This window comes from Myotis nattereri (assembly GCF_964212035.1).
Source record: "Myotis nattereri genome assembly, chromosome: 8".
Lineage (NCBI taxonomy): Eukaryota > Metazoa > Chordata > Mammalia > Chiroptera > Vespertilionidae > Myotis > Myotis nattereri.
This window is the reverse complement of record NC_138083.1, coordinates 16,790,750-16,815,472: the sequence shown is the minus strand read 5'-3', so window position 1 is coordinate 16,815,472 and position 24,723 is coordinate 16,790,750. Positions and strand designations below refer to the sequence as shown.

The 24,723-nt window shown below is 39.7% G+C and overlaps 1 protein-coding gene across 3 annotated transcripts in view; it reads right to left on the bottom strand.

Moving 5' to 3' along the window:
- RALGAPA2 (Ral GTPase activating protein catalytic subunit alpha 2) overlaps positions 1-24,723 on the bottom strand; it is a 300,833-nt gene that overhangs the window by 143,057 nt on the left and 133,053 nt on the right. For all 3 annotated transcript variants that reach the window (XM_081097210.1, XM_081097209.1, XM_081097211.1), the window contains 3 exons: positions 17,752-17,945; positions 16,168-16,266; positions 15,775-15,930 (listed from right to left, as the gene is read on the bottom strand). In XM_081097210.1, coding sequence (XP_080953336.1) covers positions 15,775-15,930; positions 16,168-16,266; positions 17,752-17,945 — 449 coding nt within the window. The remainder of the gene's footprint in view (positions 1-15,774; positions 15,931-16,167; positions 16,267-17,751; positions 17,946-24,723) is intronic.

Sequence of the window (24,723 nt, the reverse complement as noted above, 5' to 3'; positions counted from 1 at the left end):
TGCTGTCAATTCTTTTGAATATATACCTAGGAGCAAAATTTCTGGTTAATATGGTAAGGAACTGCCAAACTTTCTACAGCAGCTGCACCATTTAATATTCTTACCAGCAATGTCTGAGAGGTTCCAATTTCTCCACTTCCTCATCATTTGTTATTTTTCATCATTTTTAAAAGAAAATATAATAGCCATCCTAGTGAGTGAAAAGTGGTATCTCACTGTGGCTTTGATTTGCATTTTCCTGGTAAGTTATTATGTAAAATCGTTTCATGTCCTTATTGGTCTATATTATATCTTCTTTGGAGATAATGTCTGAGTTCTCTGAAGTCAAAGTCCTTAGCCCATTTTAAAATTGAGCTGTTTGTGTTTTTGTTGAGTTGTAAGACTTTTTTATATATTCTTGATCCAAGACCCTTATCAGATATGACTTGCAAAAGTCTTCTCTATTTTGTGGGTTGTCTTTTCACTTGCTAGATAGTGTCCTCTGATGTACAAAAGATTTTAATTTTAATGAAGTATAATTTATCTATTTTTTTTCTTTGTTGCTTATGCTTTCAGTGTCATATCTAAGAATCCATTGCAAAACTCAAGATCACAACAATTTACTTCTTTTTTTTAATAAGTTATACAGTTTTTGTTGTTAGGTTTTTGATCCATTTTGAGTTAACTTTTGTATATGGTGTGAGGTAGGAATCCAACTTCATTCTTTTGCAGTTGGATACCCACTTATCATGGCACCACTTGCTAAAGAGACTATTCTTTCCTCACTGAGTGTCTTGGTAACCTTGTTGAAAATCAGTTGAACATAGATGCATGGGTTTATTTCTGGACTCCACTGATCTCTATATGTCTAACCTTTCACCAGTAATGTACTGTTTTGATTACTATAACTGAAGTTTCAAGTAGGAAACTTTGAGTCCTCTACTTTATTCTTTTTCAAGATTGTTTTGGTCTTTCACGGTCTCTTGAAATTGCACATGAATTTTAGAATCAGCTTTTTCATTTCTGCAAGAAAGGCCATGGGATTTTGATAGTGATTGTTGATTTTGTAGATTAATTTAGCAATTATTGCCATCTTAAGAATGTAAAGTATCCCAATACAAGAATATGAGCTATATTTCCATTTATTGAGTCCGCTTTAATTTTTTATAGAAACATTTTTTTAGTGAATACTAATATATTCAGTATATATATCTTACACTTCTTTAGCTATATTCCCAAAATACTTTTCTTTTTGAAGCTACGGTAAATGGGACTTTTTCTAATTTTAAAGTTTTTCACTGTAGTGTACAGAAATTTGGTTGATTTTTGTATATAGATCTTTTATCCTGCAATCTTGCTGAATTCATTTATTCATTCTATTTGTGTATGTATGTGTATTCCTTGGGGTTTTCTATATTCAAAATCATGCCATATTTGAATATTGATAGTTTTTCTTTTTTATTTCCAGTGTGAATGCATTTTATGTAATTTTCTTACCTAACTGCCCTGGCTGGAATATCCAGTCCCCATTTGTTGAACAGAAGCAGTGAGAATGGACATCCTTGTGTTTTCCTGATCGCGGGGAGAAGATGGGAGTGTAAAAGGGAAATGCCTGCTGTTTCTTTGGTGAAAAGAAAGCCTGAGCCCAAGATGTGGCATGGAGATCTAGATGAGTTACATAGAGCAGTAGCAACAGGTATGGCTTGTAGTGTCTGCTGGGGCAACAGAATTATAACTACTTTTTTTTTTCATAATTTAAGTTGTATTTGGACAAAGAGCTCCTAAGAATAACTGAAATTTGAGAAAAAAATCCCAATGGGAGCCATCCGTGCCAATCTGATGTAGGACAGAACCACTGACAGTGGCAGCACTGAAACAGGGGAGACATCCCTGGTCTGCACATCCCCTGACGGAGAGCCCGCTGCACACCACCCCACCCAGGAGGAAGGAAAGGGGGAAAGGCAAGCAATCAGACGTCCACACTCATTCATCGACCTTTCAAAGGCTGACACAAGGCTCACTGCTTTAAATTCCAGGAATCCCTATTCAACATTCTGGTTTTTAACTTACACAATACAATTCATTTGGGGGACTTAAAAAGTATTCTTTTTTTCTTTAAACAAAGTTGCTTTCAGACAGATGTGGAAGGCCTGAGGCAATAGGAAGAGAAAGGATTTGGAGATAAAACTCCTAAAAGATACCCACTAATTTGCAGATACTGTGTCCCCTGAGCAAGCAATTTCACATCTGTAAAATGGGAACAGAAATGCATCTGACCTCATAGTGCTCCTACATGGCAAAGGAGAATGATCTGAAACATTTTGTAAATTTTAGAGCCTCATACATCATTGCTTTTATTATACATCAAACATCATTACATTTATTATATTATGGCAGCATTTTTAATCACGATCTTACTAAAATTCTGTAAAGATCAACTGAAAAGTAAAATTTAAAATAAATTTGATTTAAAATCTACTCCTTAAAAAAGAGTGTGAAATGGAAATCAAGTCATTCTGAAAATGTCATACCAAAAAACCAACAACATTTAACAATAAGATGACAAAGTTCTCAAGTGCTGACTGGGTTGAAGGTACCATGTCAGCTGCTGGGAGGGGTCTGAGGCAGAATAAAGCATGGCCGCTGCCTTCCAGCAGGGGACCGATGTACAGAGTGAGACCAGGGGACGAGCATAGGGCTCCATGGGGACCCAGGGGAGAGGAGCAAATAGGTGACACAGGCACGGGTTCTTGATAAAGGGATCATATGAACACATTCAACGTAAGACTCCAGCACAGAAAAAAATGGTGTTTTATTTTAATGTCTTATTACTAAAAGGTTCTATTTTGCTAAAATTTCTCTAGCCCACAAATACCTACCAAAGAATACTTTTGGTGAAGAACAAAAGAAAAACGGTTGTTTATTGTTTCTATAGAAAACAATGTTCTCTCCAAAATGTGTTCCAGTAAATAGCACTAATACTAGTAACTGAGTAATCTGCAGTTAGAACACTATCACTCACTGTTATCTATTGAAAAGAACCAACCGACAACAAAGTGATCTTGTTCCCACAAGGAGAGCACTTCCTTACAGAAACGAAACTTGCAATTTAAAATGCTTGGCCTGCCATTATTTCCTTGTATCCAAACTTGTCCTTTAAGGATTACAAACCATAGCCATGACTTCAAATCTCTTATATTCAAAATCACTCCTTTCCAAATGGGAGGTAAAGCACCACGCTCCCCCAGTGCTACTTAATACTTGAAATGCTACCAGAAGCCATCTCTCTGTCTCTCAGCTCTTCTCTGCATAAAGAAAAAGGTGAATTTTATTAAAACCTTCAAAGAATGGCAAAAGATGGTCTTACAAGTCAACAAGTGATATTTCAAACAACAAATCCCTTCTGCAGTGACCACACCGGCGCCTACTGAAGGCCTAACTGTCCTCACCTTTCCAAGGCTCCACAGAGAGCTACAAAGACCTTATTTCACGAAACGAAGAAGCTTAAGCCAGAAAAGGCTATGTGGTCACTGACTCAAGGCCAGAGCTCTAAAGATGACCCTCTTGCCCAGGCTACCTGTGGGACAGCCAGGTCAAATAGCCTTGGACAGATATTTTAGAGTTTGAGAGGCTCACATCCATCACCCTCAATGCCTGAGTAGGACACGGGTTTGACAGTGTCTCTGGTGGGGAGCTGGGGTCTTACATAGTCCCCGCTCCGGAAGTAAGACAGCCTGGTCGGTGTCTACCCCCTCCCACACACACCGACGTGGCTCCAAACATTAGAAGAAATCAATGACCTGTGCCCATGTGCCAACGCTTCATCATGCAACCTATTCTCTAGCCATTCTTCCTTCTCTCAGCTACTCATGCAGCGTGCATGGGGGCAGTAGAACCACCCTGAGCCCCTCCCTGCCTCCACTCAGCTTGCAGCGTGGGTTCTGTGGGTGCAGGCTATAGTACTTACTGAGAATGAGCTTCCAGACAAAACCAATCTCAGATGTTTTCATACTGACACTGAACTAATCAGATCACTCCATGTTTTACTTCTTAAACTGATTTTTTAAATAGACATGCAGAATTATTAAAGTTTGAACAGTACAAAACTGCACTCCTCCTTTTTTTGAAAAATAGTTCAATATTGGCAATTGCCTTATAGTTCAACCTGAACATTTGCCTCTCTTACTTTAATCTCCCTGGTTATATTTGTGCATGCTTTAATTTCCTTGGTTAAATTGAAAGAGCTAGTCTTTTATACTTCTTTTATTACTGAGATTGTCATTTAATGTCTGTTGCCTGCCTCTTCTCCCTGTGTCTCTTTTAGAACATCTCAACCTGAGCAATATTGACACTCAGGATCCTACGTTCTTTGCTTAGACCTACATATCACAGGAATTTGAACAACATCCCTGGCCTCTACCCACTAGATGCCAACTACCTCACTCCCCAACTTGTGACAACCAAAATGTCTCGGGACACTGGTTCCTGGTGTGGGGGAGGTGGCAAAAGCCCTGTGTCCCGGGAATCGCTGTTCTGGGATAATGAACACTGGCCAGCTCACCGCCACAGAAGGTTAATGCCTGCACTGAGGATGGTAGCTGGAGCCAGTCTCAACCAGAACGGTAGAGCTCAGCTACTTTGGTCACCCATTCTTCCCCATGAGGCCATGTGGTTTTAAGGTCTTCCTTTTTTATTTTTAAATTTTTTGGCAATCAGCACATTTATTGGATGCCTGCTGTGTTGGGAAAAGATGAGGTACACTCCAGTGAGTCTACCAAGGACGATTCTGGAGGCCACAGTAAGTCTCCTTCCAGAGAGAGACCTCAGGGCAAAAGAACATTTTCTCTACTGGAAATCGCAGGCCAGATTACACACTGTACCATATGGTAACAGTTTAGCAAGAAAAAAATCTTCCAGTTTTCCACATATATTGAGTTGCTATTATATTGCATTTTATGCTTTATTTCATGTAGCATGTGCTTACTAAACACTTATGGCTACATATACATAACTCATATTTTTCACTGACAGCATTTACTTGAAACAAAGTCTTTATACCTTTAACTCCAAAAAGGGAGGAAATCAAACCAAACTCTATTTCTGGCCGCGGAGGCAGTCTCCTTCCTCTCTGATCAGCCTCCCAGGCTATCACCTTACCCTTTTAAAGCTGGGAAACAAGTTCGCGGCCCATGTGCTAACCTCATAACCGAAACCTCAACCATCTGTTACCTTCGACATATTTCTACTTTCCTTACTTAGGTGTAATAGGCTCAATCTGTAGCTCAGTGAAAATAATAATTGGCTTTAGAGTTGTAAAAGAAAAAAAACAACTTGCCAATATATTATTTTGAGGCAGTATCTAAAGTGTCATAGCCATTAATGGCTGAACAAAGTTATAATAAATTATTTTTGGTAAAACGTTGTCCAATCTATGACTTGTATGTCCTCATGGAACCTTACAGAAACCACTGTATATTACCTGATGGCATAACACTATGTGACAGATTCTACATTTCATCACACCGAATTCATACTGCAAGCACATAAGAATTATCAATTAACTTAATATACCCCAGAAGGTTGATATATGCTACCTATCCTTATAGATATTATTCTTCCAGCAAATCTAAGTCAAATGGAAAGTTTTGTTTATTGCTCCACCAAAGCTTTATACTCAATAAAATCTCATTAAAGTAAATTCAAACTAATACAAATTATATTTTTAGAAAAGTGTCAAATTACTTTCAAAAACCAACAATAACAAAACTGGCTAAGAAAAATATAAAATAACAGAGGCCTTCAGAAGTTCTAGTTTAATAGCTGTAAAAATTAAACTAATAGCTGTAATTGTACATCAATGTTGAATTCCAGCAGGGTAGAAAATAAGTTCTCAATGGAGAGAAACCGACCTGGGAATCTTTCCCACACACTTCTACTTCCTAACAGGCAAGAATTCTTTGTGGGGACAATCCCTGGGATATCCTCCACACACCACTTAGCCTGCCCTTGTGCTACGATGTCCATGGTGAAGTGAGGGGTCACATCCTACCTAGCTCCTCTCTTTTCTCAATTCATCTTCTGGTCTTCCTGACTCAATTTGTGCTTTGAGAGATACTGGGAATAGTGCCAGGAGGCTCTACCTTCTCATGGCACTTACCATTTGGCATTATATTATACCTGCCCCAAGTATTTCATACACATACAAAACACATATGCATACATGTACATACACATATACATAACCTATGTAATAAAAGCATAATATGCAAATCGACCAAACGGCCGAACAGCAGAACAACCATCTGGATGACCATCCGGGACCACGCTGTGACACCCACTGGCACCAGCCAAGGTGGGTGCCATGTGATTGGTCGGGGGCCCGGCTATCACCCCATGATTGCCCCACAGAGGGAGGCCCAGGCCACCAGCCAGCAAGGCGATCAATTGGGGGGGCTCCACGATTGCCCCAAAGAGGGAAGCCCAGGCCATTGACTGGCGGGTAGGTGGGGCCTCCCTCTGTGAGGAAAGCCCGGGTCACGGGTGCCGGAGGGAAGCTGGTGCCGGCAGCCAGGGGAAGGAAGGCCTGCTTTTGCATAAATTTTGTGCATCGGGCCTCTAGTGGATAAATAAACTTATACACACACGCCCCATCTATGTGTCAGTCCTTGTTAGGTCCTCATTACCTTGCCCCTGGGCTACTACAATAATTCCCCTTCTGTGCTTGTCATCATTCTCTCCTGATGATAATCCCATCTCATGACCGTAGTTTCAGCCTCATGAAATGCTTTTTTGTCATGTTGAATGTTGTGCTCAAAAACCTTCCACAGCTTCCCACTATCCGCTGGATGAAAAAGACTCTGAATGCAGGCTCTGTACAATGCCTGCCCGGATTCACATCTGCATATTATTTCCATGCACACATCTGGCACTACTAAATCAAAATCACTATGGTCACTGTTCCCTGAACATGAGCTGAGAAGGTTTGTACCTTCGATATGTAAAATTCTACCCTGCTTCTTGTCCTACCATCTAAATCCTATTCATCCTTGAAATTCCTGCTCAAACCCCACCTCCTCTGTGAGCTGCTTTCAAACCACCTAAACCAGAGAGGTATTCCACACAGTGCAATTGCTATGACTTATGTATCACTCACTTGGCCCTCTGCACACCTTGATGGATATACACCTTGTGAGCATCATACCACTGTACAGACCTTTAGAGCCTGGGTGAGGAAAATATTACACAAGAAAAGCTTATTGAATCTTTTGCTACATTTAATAAAGAACAATGTGACCCTAATGCTAAAATGCCTAAAACAAATCAGAGGATCCAAGGGTGCTCAATAGGAGGGGGCCCTAGAAGTCCTCAGGTTCAGCTCACTGGTGGTCAGGCAAGTCTGCACAGCCAGTGGGTGACAGAGCTGAATCTAGCACCCAGGCCTTTCAGCTCGTCAGCTGCGAAAGTCAAATGTTGAATATATTTTGAAGCTAATTTCTATTCTGCAGTCTTAGAAGATATATTTCCCCATTCTTAAAACCCTTAGAAATAAGGCCCAGAATTAGACCTATTTTTACTCACGGTACAATCCTATAGTTTTTTTTAGAATTGTTTTTAAATGAGGCATTTATGTTAGCTTTCTAAAGTTCCTCTACTGATACACATCAAGGCTAATATTTCATCGTCTAAACATCATTTGGACCTTTAAATTTATAAATATGCACTCTGTCCTGCTGGCATTTAATTAAAGTCCCATGAATTCAAATATTGGTTAAAAACATACTTGATGTACAGAATAATACTTTAGAGATTTTTAGAATTATTTCCTTGGATATGAGATAAACAAGGTCTCCACTCTGCCATCTTAATTCTTCATTCTCTGAAATGGAATACGCATTTATGTTTAGCCTTAAAAATATTTATAAATTTATGTGTACCTAACATATGTAGTTTTAGTTAAAAGTAAATTTTCAGCAAAGAACAATTCTTTGTCTGAGAAAAGGTGATGCAATTATTACGTATCACTGCATGATCCAGGCTGTCTGGGGTTATTAAGAGAGTCAGGGACGGCCAATTTACAAGTATCACCCCTGCACCTTGCTTTCATAGCTCACTGCTGAGTCTTACGCTCACTGAGGGGCCCCTTGAGATCTTTTTAAAAATGAGTGTTTATTATTATATTATTCCATCATATACCTCATGAGAGGAGGTTGTAACATCCATTATGAAAATCGCGAACTATTTTTACTTTTATGATAGAATATTACTCTTTATATGATGTTTAAAGTTATGTTTTAACACTGGTATAGCAAAAAGTTCATTAAAATATAAAGTTCAATGAAAGCAAAATGTTGCTAAAAAAAAGTTAAATATTCTTGGCTACAAAGAAAATAACCCAAATTTAGGAAAAAAGAAAATAAATGCTGTAAGTACATTTAACAGCTGAAAGATGAACCACTGTTGATCATGGTTCTGCAAGTGCCTAGCTACCTGGCAGAGAAGTCGCCGCCTAAGTCAGGTTCTTACTTACAGACAATAGAACGCACTCTGCTGAGATTAAGAGGACAGGGATTTATATCAGAGCAAAATATAGCTTATAGGATTTCTACAGGTGCCAGGGAGCCAACCGTGAACCCTCTGCAGTCAGGAACTAGGTGGCGAGCAGAAACACCCAGGCACACCACAGCAGCTCCAGTTGTTGCCAGCAATGCAGGTGCCTGAGCAGAACCCCCACCACAGCTGCCGCCCACCACTCCCCATGTCTGCTTTCCAGTGCCACGTAGTTCCTCTGCCAGATGGAATCTGGGTGGATGTCAACCCAGCTGCAAGGAGCGGGGGTACAAAGAGTGCAGCTTTCTGGCTCCCACCATTCACGAGGCACACTTGGTGGGTGAGGCACAGGTATAAAGGGAGCCAATGGCCAGGGACACACAAGGAAAAGTTTCTGAACCACACGAGGGTTAAATAAACATAGCATTACTATGTTTGGCCCACAGTGGGGGAGAGGTTATTTCTCCACATGTTCTGAAATTCCACAATGCTTCATTGTGTTCAAAAGTAAGACCTTAACATGGGGGAAGAAAAAAAAAAAGTCACCATTTAAGTTGACTTTTTGAGTAAAAATAATTTGTTACTCAAGCTGTTGCTGTTCTTCTCCTCACCCTCTTCAGCATCATCACAAGGATGCACACTTACTGAGGGCTATTGTGTCAAGGCTCCAAATTGAGTGTGTTACAGGTTTTACCTCCTCAAAGTTTTCAAACAACCTTCTGTGTAGACACTATAATTACCTAATTTTACAGGTTAGGTACTAAGCAAAGCACATCGAGGTCAAATGACTGAAATAATGGTATAGCCAAGAGCATCTGTCCCCTGATGGTCAATGCATGTCATAGTGACCTGTCGACTGGTCATTTGGTCGCTTAGGCATATATATATATATCTATATCTATCTATCTATCAATCTATCTATCTATCTATCTATCTATCTATCTATCTATCTATCGAGAGAGAGACACTAGAGGCCCGGTGCATGAAATTCATGCACTGGGGCAGGAAAGGCCCCTCAACCTGGCCTGTGCCCTTTTGACCTGCTGAGATTAAGCGGACAGCAGGTAGGCCCTGCCCATCCAGTCAGGGCTCTGCGATGGATCGCCCCCTCAGAGGGAGGCCCAGGCTACCTGCCGCAGTGCCGCCGGCTGGGTAGCCTGGGCCTTCCTCTTTGGGGCGATTGATCATGGGGCTCCACCATCGATCTCCCCAAAGAGGTAGGCCCTGCCCACCTGGCCGGGGCTCTGTGATCGATCGCTTCCTGCAGAGGGAGGCCTCATCCACCTGCTGCAGCCCGCCGGAAATCATAGAGCCTGCGACTGATGGACTGGCCCACTGGCTGATGGCCTGGGCCTCCCTCTGCAGATGACCATGGGGCGATGATCAGGCCCCCGACCAATTGCATCACACCAATTGCTTAGACAGGCTGTCCTGAAGATTAAGAGGATAGGACTTTATATCAGAGCATAATATAGCTTATAGAATTTCTGCAGGTGCCAGGGGACCAACCGTGAACCCTCCACAGTCAGGAACAAGGTGGCGAGCCTTGGCTGGCCTGGTGCCAGTGGGTGTCATAGCATGGTCATCCAGACGGTCGTTCTGCTGTTCAGTCATTTGATCAATTTGCATATTATGCTTTTATTATTATAGATGATAACAACTGGTAATTGGATTGCTACCTAGGGGCAGTACATTATATATTACTTCAGCTGAGAGAGCCTCATGCTTTTCTGGTGTATTATAAAATATGACTAGAGGCCCGGTGCACAAAAATTCACGCACTCAGGGGTGGGGGGGGGGGTCCCTCAGCCCGGCCTGCGCCCTCTCACAGTTTGGGACCCCTTGGGGGCTGTCTACCTGCCAGCTTAGGCCTGCTCCCCGGGGGATCAGGCCTAAACCACAGTCAGACATCCTTAGCGCTGCCAAGGAGGCAGGGGAGGCTCCCGCCACCACTGCTGCGCTTGCAGCCATCAGCCTGGCTTGTGCCTGAGTGGAGCTCCCCCATGGAAGCGCACTGGCCACCACAGGGCAGCTCCTGCGTTGAGTGTCTGCCCCCTGGTGGTCAGTGTGCGTCATAATGACCAGTAGTTCCTGGTTGTTCCATGGTTAGGGTCAATTTGTATATTACCCTTTTATTATATAGGATAATAGGACATTATAGATAAAAAAGACAAAAACATACATTTCCTAAAATTTCTACATGCAAATTTGCAACACTAATTCTGTATTAATATAAGCTTTTCATTTAAAAGAGAATTTATCTTTGATGTAGAACAGACAAATTACATTAAGACATTAAATCTGTAAGTCATTGTTAAAAAATAGCTTACTTATTTTAAGCAAAGAAAACTTTCCAGTCTTTGATATATGTTCTTAGAAACATAAAAATAAAATTCCTTTCCTCAACTGTCCTTTTCCATTTCACACATATTGATCTTTCCATATGTTTTAAATAATGATGAAATTAATAGGAACTGTTCTTAATAAACTTAAATCATAGCTCCTTTCATGTCCACATATTTTTAAGAAGACCGAGGTGAAAAATCTGCTTCAGCATTAGGAAAACCTAAGAAGAACCAGGAACAGCTTTAGAAGAGAAACTGAAAGATGGCGATGAACTAGGAAGGAACTATGAAAAGGTATTTGCAGGTTGGGTGTGGGATGGCATTTCAAAGGAGCTTCCTGAGATGGGGTGAGACAAGGCCAGGGCCCAGGTAAGACAAGACGGGACAGAGGAATAGGACCAAGGACTGTTTGTATGACCCACTTGCTAGCTGTGAATCAATGAAAAAGATATTCCCTGTGGAATAAGCCAGCCCTGCCTGTGAATTATAACAGTCTTTTAAAAAAAAAAAATAAGTGGCATTGGGCAAATGTTCTCAATATTTTTTGAACCTTATTTAAACAATGGGTCATGATATTTATCTAACTGAACTGCAGAGAAGAATCAATGGGACAACATCGTGCAGTTCCCAGCAGAGCCTGGCACTGTGGGTGCCGGGGAAACAAAGGCTCTCTGCCCCCCGCCCCCCACTCCCCACCCCCAGCACAGCAGCTGAGCAGAGGGAAGCCACCTGCAAGACCCCTTCATGAGCAGGGTGGGCAGTCCCACAAGTCACCCAAAATTTCATTCATGATTTCTAATTATTTTGAGAGTCTTTATTAACCTAATTGTTTTTCTGAACCAGTACCAATCAATTTTTTAAAAATTCAGTGTCAAGGGAAAAATAAAGTTATTTAAAAGTATTTTTCTCAATCGTACTAATAAGCCATAAACTTACACTGTGGGCTATGCTATTTGATAAGGTCATTATTTTAGTTATTAAATCATTAAGTTATTAGAATAGCTAAAACAAGTCCAACCAATATTAAAAACAGTTGGTTTGGAATGTAACATTTTGAATTCTAGCCATTCCATATAAGAATTATTATTTTTTTAAAATATAGAGGTGACTATATTTACATAAATAATTTGCTGTCATATTAGATCAGTGATTTTCAACCTTTTTCATCTCATGGCACACATAAACTAATTACTAAAATTATGCAGCACACCAAAAAATACGTATTTTTTACCAATCTGACAAAAAAAATAGATATAATTTTGATTCATTCACATCAGACGGCTATTGTTGTGTTGGCTCTTATTCTTTTTTTATTTGACAAGCTAAGTAAGGAAAAAGAGGTCAATGCCCCTGACTAAATAGTCAGGTTTGCATGTTTTTAAAAATTCTATGCCATGGAACACCAGTTAAAAATTGCTATTATTAGATCAAACCATGACTTTACATGATTATATCACAGAACACAATCTGTGCGACATCTATTTCACAAAGTTGTTTTTTGTTTTTGTTTTTTTAATTAAAAAAGGTCTCACCCTAGCGGGTTTGGCTAAGTGTATAGAGTGTTGGCCTGTGGATCAAAGAGTCCCGGGTTCGATTCCAGTCAAGGGCACATACTTTGGTTGCAGTGTCCTCCCGGCCGAGGCTGGGTAGGAGTTTGTGCAGGAGGCAACCAATTCCATGTATTTTTCTCACATCGATGTTTCTCCCTGTCTTTCCCTCTCTCTTCTACTCTCCCTAAAAATCAATGGAAAAATATCCTCGGGTGAGGATTAACAATAAATAAATAAATAAATAAATAAATATTTAAATAAAGTCCTCAATGAATTTATGTAAGTTAACCTTATATCTGAAAAAAAGATTTTCAACATCTTAGAGCTTATTTATAATTCAACCCTTTATTAGTCTCCATGACATAATTCTGATACTCTCAGATTCAGGAAAACATTTGTAAAACGACCATGCCCCACCAGCGTGCTCACAGGGCCCAGGGTCTAGTCTAAGGCAGTTTTAGAGCCCAGCGGTGGTTCCTGAGCCACACAGCTGAATCTCGCAGACAAGTGTGCCACCCAGAGGCAAAAGGAACAAATTCACCTTGGATTTTATTTGTGAGACGAACAAATGTTAAAATTTATAAAACTATTTGCTATTACTTATCTTACTACAAAATAAGAAAAAATTAGAAGGTTCTACCTGCAGGAAGAAAGCCCTTAGTGCCAGGCTACCTGGAAGTGTGGCTCTTTAAGAACGCCCACAAGAGGGCAATAAGCCGCAGACGGGTCGCAGGTGCACAGTCTGCCAATTTAAAAAACTGAGTTTAACTGCACTATTTACAGTAAAAGCTATCTTTTCTTTTTATAATTAATATAACATGTTTCCAGAAGTACATATAAGTTCTGGAACAACTACCACAATCTATTTAGACATGTGGCCCAAAAGTTAAACTAATTACCAGAGATATTTCTTTCTTAAATGAGAAAAGTTTCTTTCATTAGGAGGTCTTCTGCTCAATTTTCTTCTGGCAAAGGAACAAAGTTTACTTAAAGTAATTCTGTTTGGCAGACAAGGCTTCTAAAACATATACCACTAACTGTAAAGGTTAAAGTAAAACAGTCAATTCTACTAAACACATAAGAACTGAAGCTTTTAATGTCCCAAACAATAGGCAGATAATAAAAAAGAGATTTATGCTATCTCCATTTTCATCTTAGAAGTCTGGACATTGGAAATACTGTTAGCGATTGGCCATCATTAAGATTTACATTATTTTAAAATGATTTACAAAAGATCAAATTAACAAAAAACATCGCATACATTAAAATGTGAAAATGATTTTAAGTATAAAATTTGAAAACTCCCTTTTCTACACTGTAAAAGCCAATTTTTTGAAATACTATTTTGGGTTCTCAAATGTTATACTTATTTCATCTCATTTTGTTGTTTCATTTTCACTCTAACACACTTTAAAATAGAAAGATGATTCCAAAGTCACACCTAATTATATGACTTTCTAGAAAACTTATTCTAGAAATATTGTTTACTGCCGACTTCAAATTTGTTTTTATTAAAAGAGAAGATTCTACAATTGATTATTATTTCCAAGTAAATTTTTTTCTCCAAAATCTTAGCAAATACTGCTTTCAAGTACAGCATGCTAACTACATCTTCCTCTCTTGTTTTGGTCACTGAGGGATGTCCTTATTATCTGTGAGAGTTAATTCTCTTCTCTATTTAAACCCCTTAATCTTCCACATGCCCTGAGTTGCATCATTCGGCAAAAGATGCTTCCACCTGCAATGATGGCTGCACAATATCTGAGCACAGAGCACAAACAGTTCCACTTTCACGTCCATTTCTACTTTTATTTGGGAAATAAACAAGACTATGGGTTTAAGTCCAGCCTGATATCTAAATGTCCTATACATAATGCTGAAACTGGAGCAACTATGACAAAAACAACTCAGTAGGTCAGCACGGTTTAATTACTCCAGGTAAAAGTTCAATGATTAAAGCTCGAAATAATTTCAGGGAATATATAATATCAGGGAATATACTCAGGAATTTGGTTGGGAAGGTTCAAGTGCATTCTGAAGCAACAAAGAAAAGGTGGTCAATCAGGAGAATGACCTCTTACATGTATCCTAGGGGCACCAAAAAGTCTGTGTATTTGCTTCACACATTCAAGAATAGAAGGAATACAGAAAGGATGGCTACTTACAGTTCATGAATGATTCACATTCATTAATAAGAATCTACAACTCAAAGGGTAAATTCTGGATCACTCCCCATGCCTCAAATTGCTAAAGAAGTTCTAGATAAAATTAAATGCCTTAAAATTTCTTGAATCTTTTCTATTCCTTCTTTCCATCTTCAATGCTACTATCTTAGTTCTCAACATTTTTAAAAAAATCTATATTCATTTAACTACTTCCTAATTAATCTCCCTGTCTCCAGGCCCAATCTCCAACTCTATCCTACCACTGTCACATTTCAAAATCCATCCTCCAAACAGAGTCCAGAATAATCTCTGTGAAATACAAACCAATCACACCACTTGACTGCTTGATATTTACAAAGAAAATCAGGAGTCAGAGTGTTCCTCCCCCCACACACTCTGCCCACTGGCAGGGGACTTCTCAAGGTAGGAAGGCCAGAGGCTGGCCACATCCCATCCTGCACACCCAGGGTCTACACCAGGGGTGGGCAAACTTTTTGACTCGAGGGCCACAATGGGTTCTTAAACTGGACCGGAGGGCCGGAACAAATGCATGGATGGAGTGTTTGTGTGAACTAATTTAAATTCAAAGTAAACATCATTACATAAGGGCCGGATCCAGCCCTCGGGCTGTAGTTTGCCCACCGCTGGTCTACACAGAGGGGCTATTGCTGGTGGCTCCTTGGCCTTTCAACTTAACCACCAATCACATTTCTTTGTGATAGAAATTAAAATAACTCCTAATCAGGAAACGTCAGGACCCATAATTTATGGGTGAGGTCTTCCAGAAAAACATCCTAACTTCTAAAATGATAGTTTTCAAACATTTTTAAATGACCAGAATAATTTTCTTCAAACAATATCTAATGTAGAATCCCAACAAAAAAAAGCAGTTGAAATAGTATTTTTGAGGTTGACAACATAGGCAAAGGTTAGATCATATAGAAGTGTAGAAGCCATAGAATAAAATTCAAATTTGGTTGGTTCAATGCCGTCAGTGGGGAGAAGAAAAAGGAATGTGATAATAATCTGATTTTCATTTTTGAAAGGCCAGTATGTGGTTGTAAGAGTCGAAACTAATGAGAACTTTTAACATTTCTGATGTATTTTCATAAACTCAAATTTAACCTGTGAAGAATCCTATGTACATTCCAAATAATGGGTTACCAATGTAAAGGGGTCACAGAATACCTGATCCTCGCTGGTTAATCCCAGGTGCATCACCAGGTAAAAGTGCACCAGGAAGTCTGAGTTTGGCAGAACATCCTGGCGTCTGGTCATCATGGCACAGATCAGTTTGTAGGCTTGTAGTTTGCCTTCCTTATATTCATTTGGCAATGTCGTCGCCTGCCAAGAAGATGATGTTTGAAGGTTTAATCAACTCCAGATGCAGCCGGGCATTTCAACATTTCCTTTACTTTTCAGTATTCCATAAGAGTTGATTGTGGAGATGTGGGATACACTGGCTTTAGTAAGACCCAGCCTGTCTTCGAAACATGCCGTCTTGGGAAATTACATTTTAAAAACTTAATTTCAGAAAGGAAGAGGAAATTACAATAAAGGAATAAAAACATATCCACTTGCCTTAAATAGCCATGATGCAAACATTCTGAGTGGTGGGATCAAGACCGGAGGAGATGGAGAAGTTTGGTTATCCAGGCTTATTGCCAGATTATCCCGTATCTAATTCACAAAGAGGAGATTAGGGAAGGCAATACAGTTTACCCCAACAATATCCCAATACTGGGTTCCATGGTCAACTAGCTGCTTCCAATACAATTTCTTTGAGTAAAAACCTACAATAGTTACAAGTTTTTCTTTTATTGTGAGATCTATTGTCATTTTAAATTTTATATCTAACTTACTATATGTGGTTTTAGACTGAATAAAAACTAGGGCATTGTTTTTCCTTGAATATAATGGAGTGGTCCTGAACTCTACATGATAAGAATGGTTGAACAAGTTATACTGTATAAACATGAATCACGTTTTAAAATATATATATAGCCCTAAACGGTTTGGCTCAGTGGATAGAGCATCAGCCTGCGGACTGAAGGGTCCCAGGTTCGATTCCGGTCAAGGGCATGTACCTTGGTTGCGGGCACATCTCCAGTGGGGGGTGTGCAGGAGGCGGCTGATTGATGTTTCTCTCTCATCGATATTTCTAACTCTCTATCCCTCTCCCTTCCTCTCTGTAAGAAATCAATAAAATATATTTAAATATATATATATATGTGTGTGTGTGTATAAATATATATATATAACATTGGAAAAATGTATGTAATAAACAGAAACAAAAAGCAGAATGAAAAGGCCTCAGTAGTTCTGCTGGTTAGTGCCTTGTTTTGATATGCCAAGGTTGTGGGTTCAATCCCCAGTCAGGGCACATACAAGCATCAACCAATGAATGCATAAATAAGTGGAACAACAAATTGATGTTTTCTTCTCTCTCAAATCAATAAATAAAAATTTTAAAAAACAATGAATATTGTATGTACTCTAATATTTTACTTTTATAAAATTTTTTTACCCCTAAAAGACCATAATATTGGTTATCTCTGTGGGGAGTGATGTCAATTTTCTACTTTGATTTTCTATATTTTTAAAATTTTTAACAAATACACATTTTTATTTATTAAATGTGTATTTTAACAAATACACATTTTATTTCAGAGAGGAAGGGAGAGGGAGAGAGAGATAGAAACATCAATGATGAGAGAGAAAAATCAATCAGCTGCATCCTTCATGCCCCACAGTGGGAATGGAGCCCGCAACCCAGGCATGTGCCCTGACAGAATCAAACCATGACCTCCTGGTTCACAGGTTGACACTCAACCACTGAGCCACACTAGCTGGACCATTTTTCAAATTTTATACAATAAAACCAGTATCACTTTCATAAAGAAAACAATTAATACTACTAAATAATACCCTACTCTTTAATATCCTATAGTAATATAATATTTATGCATTAAATGAAATGACTCTTTCATATTTATAAAATGACCAAACTATAGGTATTACTATTTATTCTTTGATATTCAAATATACTTTGTGTCAACACCTAATTATTATCCCAGGATGTATTCAGTGGTGAACTGCAACAGTTTTAATGAAACTAAGTCAGTTTTTCCATGTTAGAGTAAAAAGGTAATATAGCAAGAGTACCTTTGCTAGTTTATACCAGAGTTCATAGAGGTAGCCAAAAACTTTGGCATGGATCTTGGGCGACTGGATATTATTCACATCTCCGAGGATTCCCAAGACTCTTCGCCATAATACAGCAGCAGAGTCTGGGTGCCAACCAGTGAGGTTCCCTCCGGCGATTATGCTACAGTCGTCTGCAAGGCATTCACTGCTATCTATGGAGAAAAATGTGTGTTAACCCTGGAAATACAATCTGAGTACAGCCTTTACTCTTTCATGAAAATTATCAATGCTTATATACTGAGAGTAAAAAAATTAAGGTGAAAATTTTCTAAAGTAAAATAAATAAGATGAACAATTTCTTACAACTTTTTCCTGAAGTAATTCTTAAAAAGTCCTTAATTTTTAGAACAGTTTTAGATTTACAAAAAATTACTAAAATAGTATACAGAGTTCCCATATACTCCATGTTAAGTTTCCTTATTGCTAAACATCTTACCTAAGTATGGTATGCTGTTACAATTAATGAACCAATATTAAAACATTATTACAAAGTCCATACTTATTCAGACTGCTTTAATTTTTACCTAATGTCCTTCCTTATTCTGTCCCAGGATTCCATCTAGGATATTACAGTACATTTAATCATCATGTCTCCTTAGCTTCCTCTTGGCTATGCCATTTTCTCAGATTTTCCTTGTTTTTGATGACATTGACAGTTTTGAGGAGTTCTGATTAGATATTTTGTAGAATGTTCTTTAATTGGGATTTGTCTGATGTTTTTCTCAGGATGGATTTTTTTTCCTTTTGCATTTGTGTTCCTGGAATGAACATTTTTAGCTCTGATATATGAGCCTTCTCCAATATTCTTGGGTTTCATTTGTAAATTCTTTATTTAGAATTTTTGCTTATATGATTTTAAGTAAGATGGACTCAAATTTTCCTTTTTAAATATGTACCTTGTCTCATTTCATTATCAAGTTAACACAAGTTAGATAACAGAAATTAGGGAGCTTTCTTTCTTTTTAGTGTATGGAAGAGATTGGAAAAAACAGTTTCTCATTTATTTGAAGCTTTAGTAAAACTAGGAATTGTCCTGTATTTTTATAAATATATCCAAACTAACCTACTATTTTAAATTTTGTAGTTTTTGTAGCTCTGTTTCCTTTTGCACTCCCAATATTCTTTCCTTGATTAACCTTGCCTATTCATCTATTGTATTGTTTTTAAAAGTTGACTTTGCCTTCTCTATTGCTTTCCAGCACATATGTGTATGCATTTTACTTTATAAGTTCCCTTTTTATTAACGTCAATATATTATTCTGCCATTATTCCCTAATATTTTGAATAGGGCACATAGATCAGTATTTTTCTCTTCTAATATAAACACCTAAGTCTTCAGCTACATTCTAGAGCTTTTGATATGTAATTTAAATTGTAGTCCACTTTGAAATATTTCCTAATTTAATTTCTTTTGGACTTAATTTATCTAAAGTGCAGTTTTTCAAATGACAAGTGCTGGCAAGGATGTGGAGAAAGGGAATCCTAGCACACTGCTGGTGGGAATGCAGACTTGTGCAACCATTATGGAAAACAGTATGGAGTTTCTTTAAAAAATTAAATATGGAACTTCCATTTGACCCAGTGATCCCATTTCTAGGAATATATCCTAAGAAACCCGAAGCACCAATAAGAAAGAATGTATGTACCCCTATGTTCATAGCAGCACAATTTACAAAAGCTAAGATAGGGAAACAGCCCAAGTGCCCACCAGTAGATGAGTGGATAAAAAAGCTGTGGTACATTTATGCCATGGAATACTATGCAGCAGTGAAAAAGAATAATCTCTTACTCTTTGGGACAGCCTGGAGGGGCCTGGAGAGTATCATTCTAAGTGAAATTAGAGAAAGACAAGTATCACATGATCACACTCATATGTGGAATCTAAGTAACAAAATAAACTGATGAACAAAATAGACCCAGAGACATGGAAGCATAGAACAGACTGCAGAAGCTCAGAGGAAGGCAGGGAAGGGTGGGTGGGTGGTAGGTAATCAATCAAAGACTTTGCATGCATAAATGCAGAACCCATGGACAGACAATAGGGTGCTGAAGGCCTGAGGCTGGAAGAGGGGAGCTGGGGCGGGGGGACCTGGAGGGGGCCAATGGAGTTAAAGGGGGGGCATATGTAATACTTTCAACAATAAAGAATTATTAAAAAAATAAAGTGCAGCCAAAACCGGTTTGGCTCAGTGGATGGAGCATCGGCCTGCAGACTGAGAGGTCCCAGGTTTGATTCCGGTCAAGGGCATGTACCTGGGTTGCGGGCATATCCCCAGTAGGAGATGTACAGGAGGCAGCTGATCGATGTTTCTCTCTCATCGATGTTTCTAACTCTCTATCTCTCTCCCTTCCTCTCTGTAAAAAATCAATATAATATATTAAAAAAAATAAAATAAAGTGCAGGTTTTAGTTTCTAAATGTAGTTTTATTACCCTTTTGTTCTTTATTTCATCACACTCATAGAATGTGGTACAGTTTCAAATCATTACATTTGTTGAGAGTTGATTAAAGATCTAGTTGGTTAATTTCTGTAAATGTTCCATGTGCTTTTAAAAATCACCTGTATATTTTAATTAAGTTCAAAGTTTTATATACTTATATATATTTCCATTCACTATATATAAAAATATCTCCATTAATTATATTGTGTAAGTCTCCTCTAATATTTTTTCTTAACTTGTCAATTTTTTTTTTGAATGACAAAGTTCTTTTATTTTTTTTATTTTTTCCCCTGTCTTTTTTTTAATTAAATCTTTATTGTTCAGATTATTACATTAGTTACTCTTTTTTCCCACCATAACTCCCCTCCACCCAGTTCCCACCCCACCCTCCGCCCTCACTCCCCACCCACTGTCCTCATCCATAGGTGCACGATTATTGTCCAATCTCTTCCCTCACCCCACACCCCTTCCACCTCCCCCCAAGAATAGTCCATTCCCTTTCTATGTCCCTGATTCTATTACAATCGCCAGTTCATACTGTTCATCAGATTATTTATTCCCTTGATTTTTAGATTCACTTGTTAATAGATGTGTATTTGTTGTTCATAATTTGTATCTTTACCTTTTTCTTCTTCTTCCTCTTCTTAAAGGATACCTTTCAGCATTTCATATAATACTGGTTTGGTGGTGATGAACTCCTTTAGCTTTTTCTTATCTGTGAAGCTCTTTATCTGGCCTTCACTTCTGAATGATAGTTTTGCTGGATAAAGTAGTCTTGGTTGTAGGTTCTTGGTATTCATCACTTTGAATATTTCTTGCCACTCCCTTCTGGCCTGCAAAGTTTCTGTTGAGAAATCAGCTGACAGTCATATGGGTACTCCCTTGTAGGTAACTGACTGTCTTTCTCTTGCTGCTTTTAGGATTCTCTCTTTGTCTTTTGCTCTTGGCATTTTAATTATGATGTGTCTTGGTGTGGTCCTCTTTGGATTCCTTTTGTTTGGGGTTCTCTGTGCTTCCTCGACTTGTAAGTCTATTTCTTTGACCAGGTAAAGGAAGTTTTCTGTCATTATTTCTTCAAATAGGTTTTCAATATCTTGCTCTCTCTCTTCTTCTGGCACCCCTATAATTCGGATGTTGGTACGCTTGAAGCTGTCGCAGAGGCTCCTTACACTATCTTCATATTTTTGAATTCTTTTTTCATTTTGCTTTTATGGTTGGGTGTTTTTGGTTTCTTCGTATTTCAAATCTTTGACTTGATTCTTGCGAGCCTCTGGTCTGTTGTTGGGAGTCTGTATAATATTCTTTATTTCAGTCAGTGTATGCTTAATTTCTAGTTGGTCCTTTATCACAACATCAAGGGTCTCATTAGATTTCTTGAGGATCTCACTACATTTATCGGCGGTCTCACCAGTCTTCTTGAAGATCTCACTACATTTATCGGCGGTCTCACCAGTCTTTTCGAGGGCCTTATTAAGTTTATCAGCGGCTTCTAGACAGTTCTTTAAAGACCTTAAAAGTGTGGTTTTGAACTCTATATCCAGCAGTTTGCTTTCCTCCCATTCTGTCGTTTGTGTCCTGTTCCTTTGTCTCAGCATTTTTTATGCTTCGCTGTATCGATAGAGTTCCTTTCTGTGCTAAGTGTACCAATTACCTGAGGTAGACACTCTTGGTGCACCCCCTTATGGGCTTTGTGCACAGTCTTGTTATAATTAAGCCTTGATTGTTGTAGTTATCACTGTGAGGAATTGACCTCCAGGCCAATTGGCTGTGAGAATCAGCTGTGTCTGCAGTGGGAGAACTTCTGTGCTGGAGACACCCCTCTGGGGCTAGACTTGCTTCAATGGGGCTTTGGTGCTCACTGAGTCTTCTCCCTGAGTGTGTCTTTTATGGTTCCACAGAGCTGCAAACTGGATGGTCCCACTCTGACCTCTCTTAACTTGTCAATTTTTGAGTTATTCAAATTTTCTACTATGAAGTTCATATAAATTCATAATTATTGCTGTCACTAATGATTTCTGCTTTATAGTTTATGTGACATACACACATAGCTAAACTAGTGTTCTATTTTTCTTTCTTTGATCTATCAATGTATTTATTTAATTAGTATCTCCTTTGCTTTGCTTCTCTTTTGAATCTTTGGAGGGAGTTTAAAAAGTTGGTCCTATCTCCACCAGTAACCCCCCCTTTATTTTCTTACACCATTTCTTATTAACATACTTATTCTCAAAGTTCTATTCCTCACACATTTCCCACACAAATAAAGAAAAACTGATTTCTAGGCAATTATGAACTCCCACTGAGTGTTATTTTGAGTACATATATTGTTAGTGCTTTTAAGGCCTAATCAAAGGCATTGAAGAGCAATTGGTGGATGTGAGGAACTTTAGGTAGAGGAAAGATAAGAACCAAAAAGGAGCAAGGAGTGAATCTGACAAGGAGCTGGGGCAGATCCAAGAATGTTCTGCATCCTTCCCCGTACCCAGAACAGCTGCTAATATCCTATCTAATAAAAGAGAAACATGGTAATTAGCTGTACATCCGCTACCCTTCCCGTTGGCTAATCAGGGCGATATGCAAATTAACTGCTAGTCAAGATGGCGGCCGGCAGCCAGGCAGCTTGAAGCGAACATGAGGCTTGCTTGCTTCAGTGATGGAGGACTCCAATGTTCCCCGCCTGCTGCTGCCGGCCTCTGAGCTTGCAGCTTGAAACATTGTTACAAATATAGAAGCTAAACAAAACTCCAGAAACCTGCTTTCAGCCAGTCGGGATCTCAGAGCTGGAGTTGAAACACTGTTTCAATTATAGAACCCAAACAAACCAGATACCTGCTTTCAGCAGCGGAGGCCTAAGAGCTGGAGCCAAGCCTCAGAGCTAAAGCTGGCCCAGAATAAAAAAGAAAAAAAAAGAAAAAAAGGAGCAGTTGGGAGCTTCAGTCACCTGCCAGCCTGAAAACAGCCTCAGCCCCTCACCCAGACTGGCAGGCACCCCAGTGGGGACCCCCACCCTGAAGGGGGTGTGACCAGCTCTAAACAGCCATCATCCCCTCATCCAGGCTGGCCAGGCACCCCAGTGGGGACCCCCACCCTGATCCAGGACACCCTTCAGAGCAAACCAGCCGGCCCCCACCCATGCACCAGGCCTCTATCCTATATAGTAAAAGGGTAATATGCCTCCCAGCACCGAGATCAGCGGAGTCGCGAGGCCTCCCGGCACCAGGATCAGCGTGACAGGGGGCAGCGCCCAAACTCCCTGATCGCCCTGCGGCTCTGTGTGTGACAGGGGGCAGTGCCAAAACCCCCCAATCGGCCCTTCCCTGAGTGTGACTGAGGGTGGCATCGCAACCTCTCGATCTGCCCTGCTCTGTGCGTGACAGGGGGTGGCGCCCCAACTCCCCAATCAGCCCTGCTCTGAGCCCAACCAGGGGCTGCACCTAGGGATTGGGACTGCCCTCTGCCACCCGGGAGCAGGCCTAAGCCAGCAGGTCGTTATCTCCTGAGGAGTCCCAGACTGCGAGAGGGCACAGGCCAGGCTGAGGGACCCCTCCTCCCCCGCCGAGTGCACAAATTTTTGTGCACCGGGCCTCTAGTCTTATTATATTAGACTAGAGGCCCAGTGCACGAATTTGTACATGGGTCGGGTCCGGCCAGCCCACCCTGATTGGACCCTGGGGGAGGGGCTGCGGTCAATTGGCGGGCGGGCCCCACCTCCGATTGGGGGGCGACCGGGGGTGGGGCTAGTCAGGGGGAGGGACTGTGGGAGGTTGGCTGGCTGGCCCTGCCCCCTGGTCAAACTCCTGGTTGAAATCCCGGTTGAGGGCACAATTTACATATTAGCCTTTTATTATATAGGATGCTGAAAGATCCCAAGACATCTGAATTTCCCACATAAGTATCACATAATCTACTGAAGAGACACAATAAAATGTGCAGATCAAATTCAAGATGGAATTCCTAAACACTGTACCTGAAAGACAGGAGGTACAGAGAACAAAAGTCTGATTATGGGCCTCTGGGTTCTCTAAAGAGACTCATCTTCCTAATGTTTAACCTGTAAAGTAAGTGCAATACCAAGGATCTGTCTGTCTAAGAAGGTATGCTGATTTAATGAATGCTTATAAATCAACACAAGACCCCATACACAGCATAATATGGCATTTATCTTTCTCATAAAGATGCGAAAAAGATGTCTTTAATCCTCTAAGGCAGTAGTTGTCAACCTTCTGGCCCTTTAAATACAGTTCCTCATGTTGTGACCCAACCATAAAATTATTTTCGTTGCTACTTCATAACTGTAATGTTGCTACTGTTATGAATCGTAATATAAATATCTGATATGCAGGCTGGTCTTAGGCGACCCCTGTGAAAGGGTCGTTCGACTGCCAAAGGGGTCGCAACCCACAGGTTGAGAACCGCTGCTCTAAGGGTTAAAAAACAGTAAGGGAATTAAATGATTTATAGCGTTCATCTCTTACCCCCACCCCCCAAATGC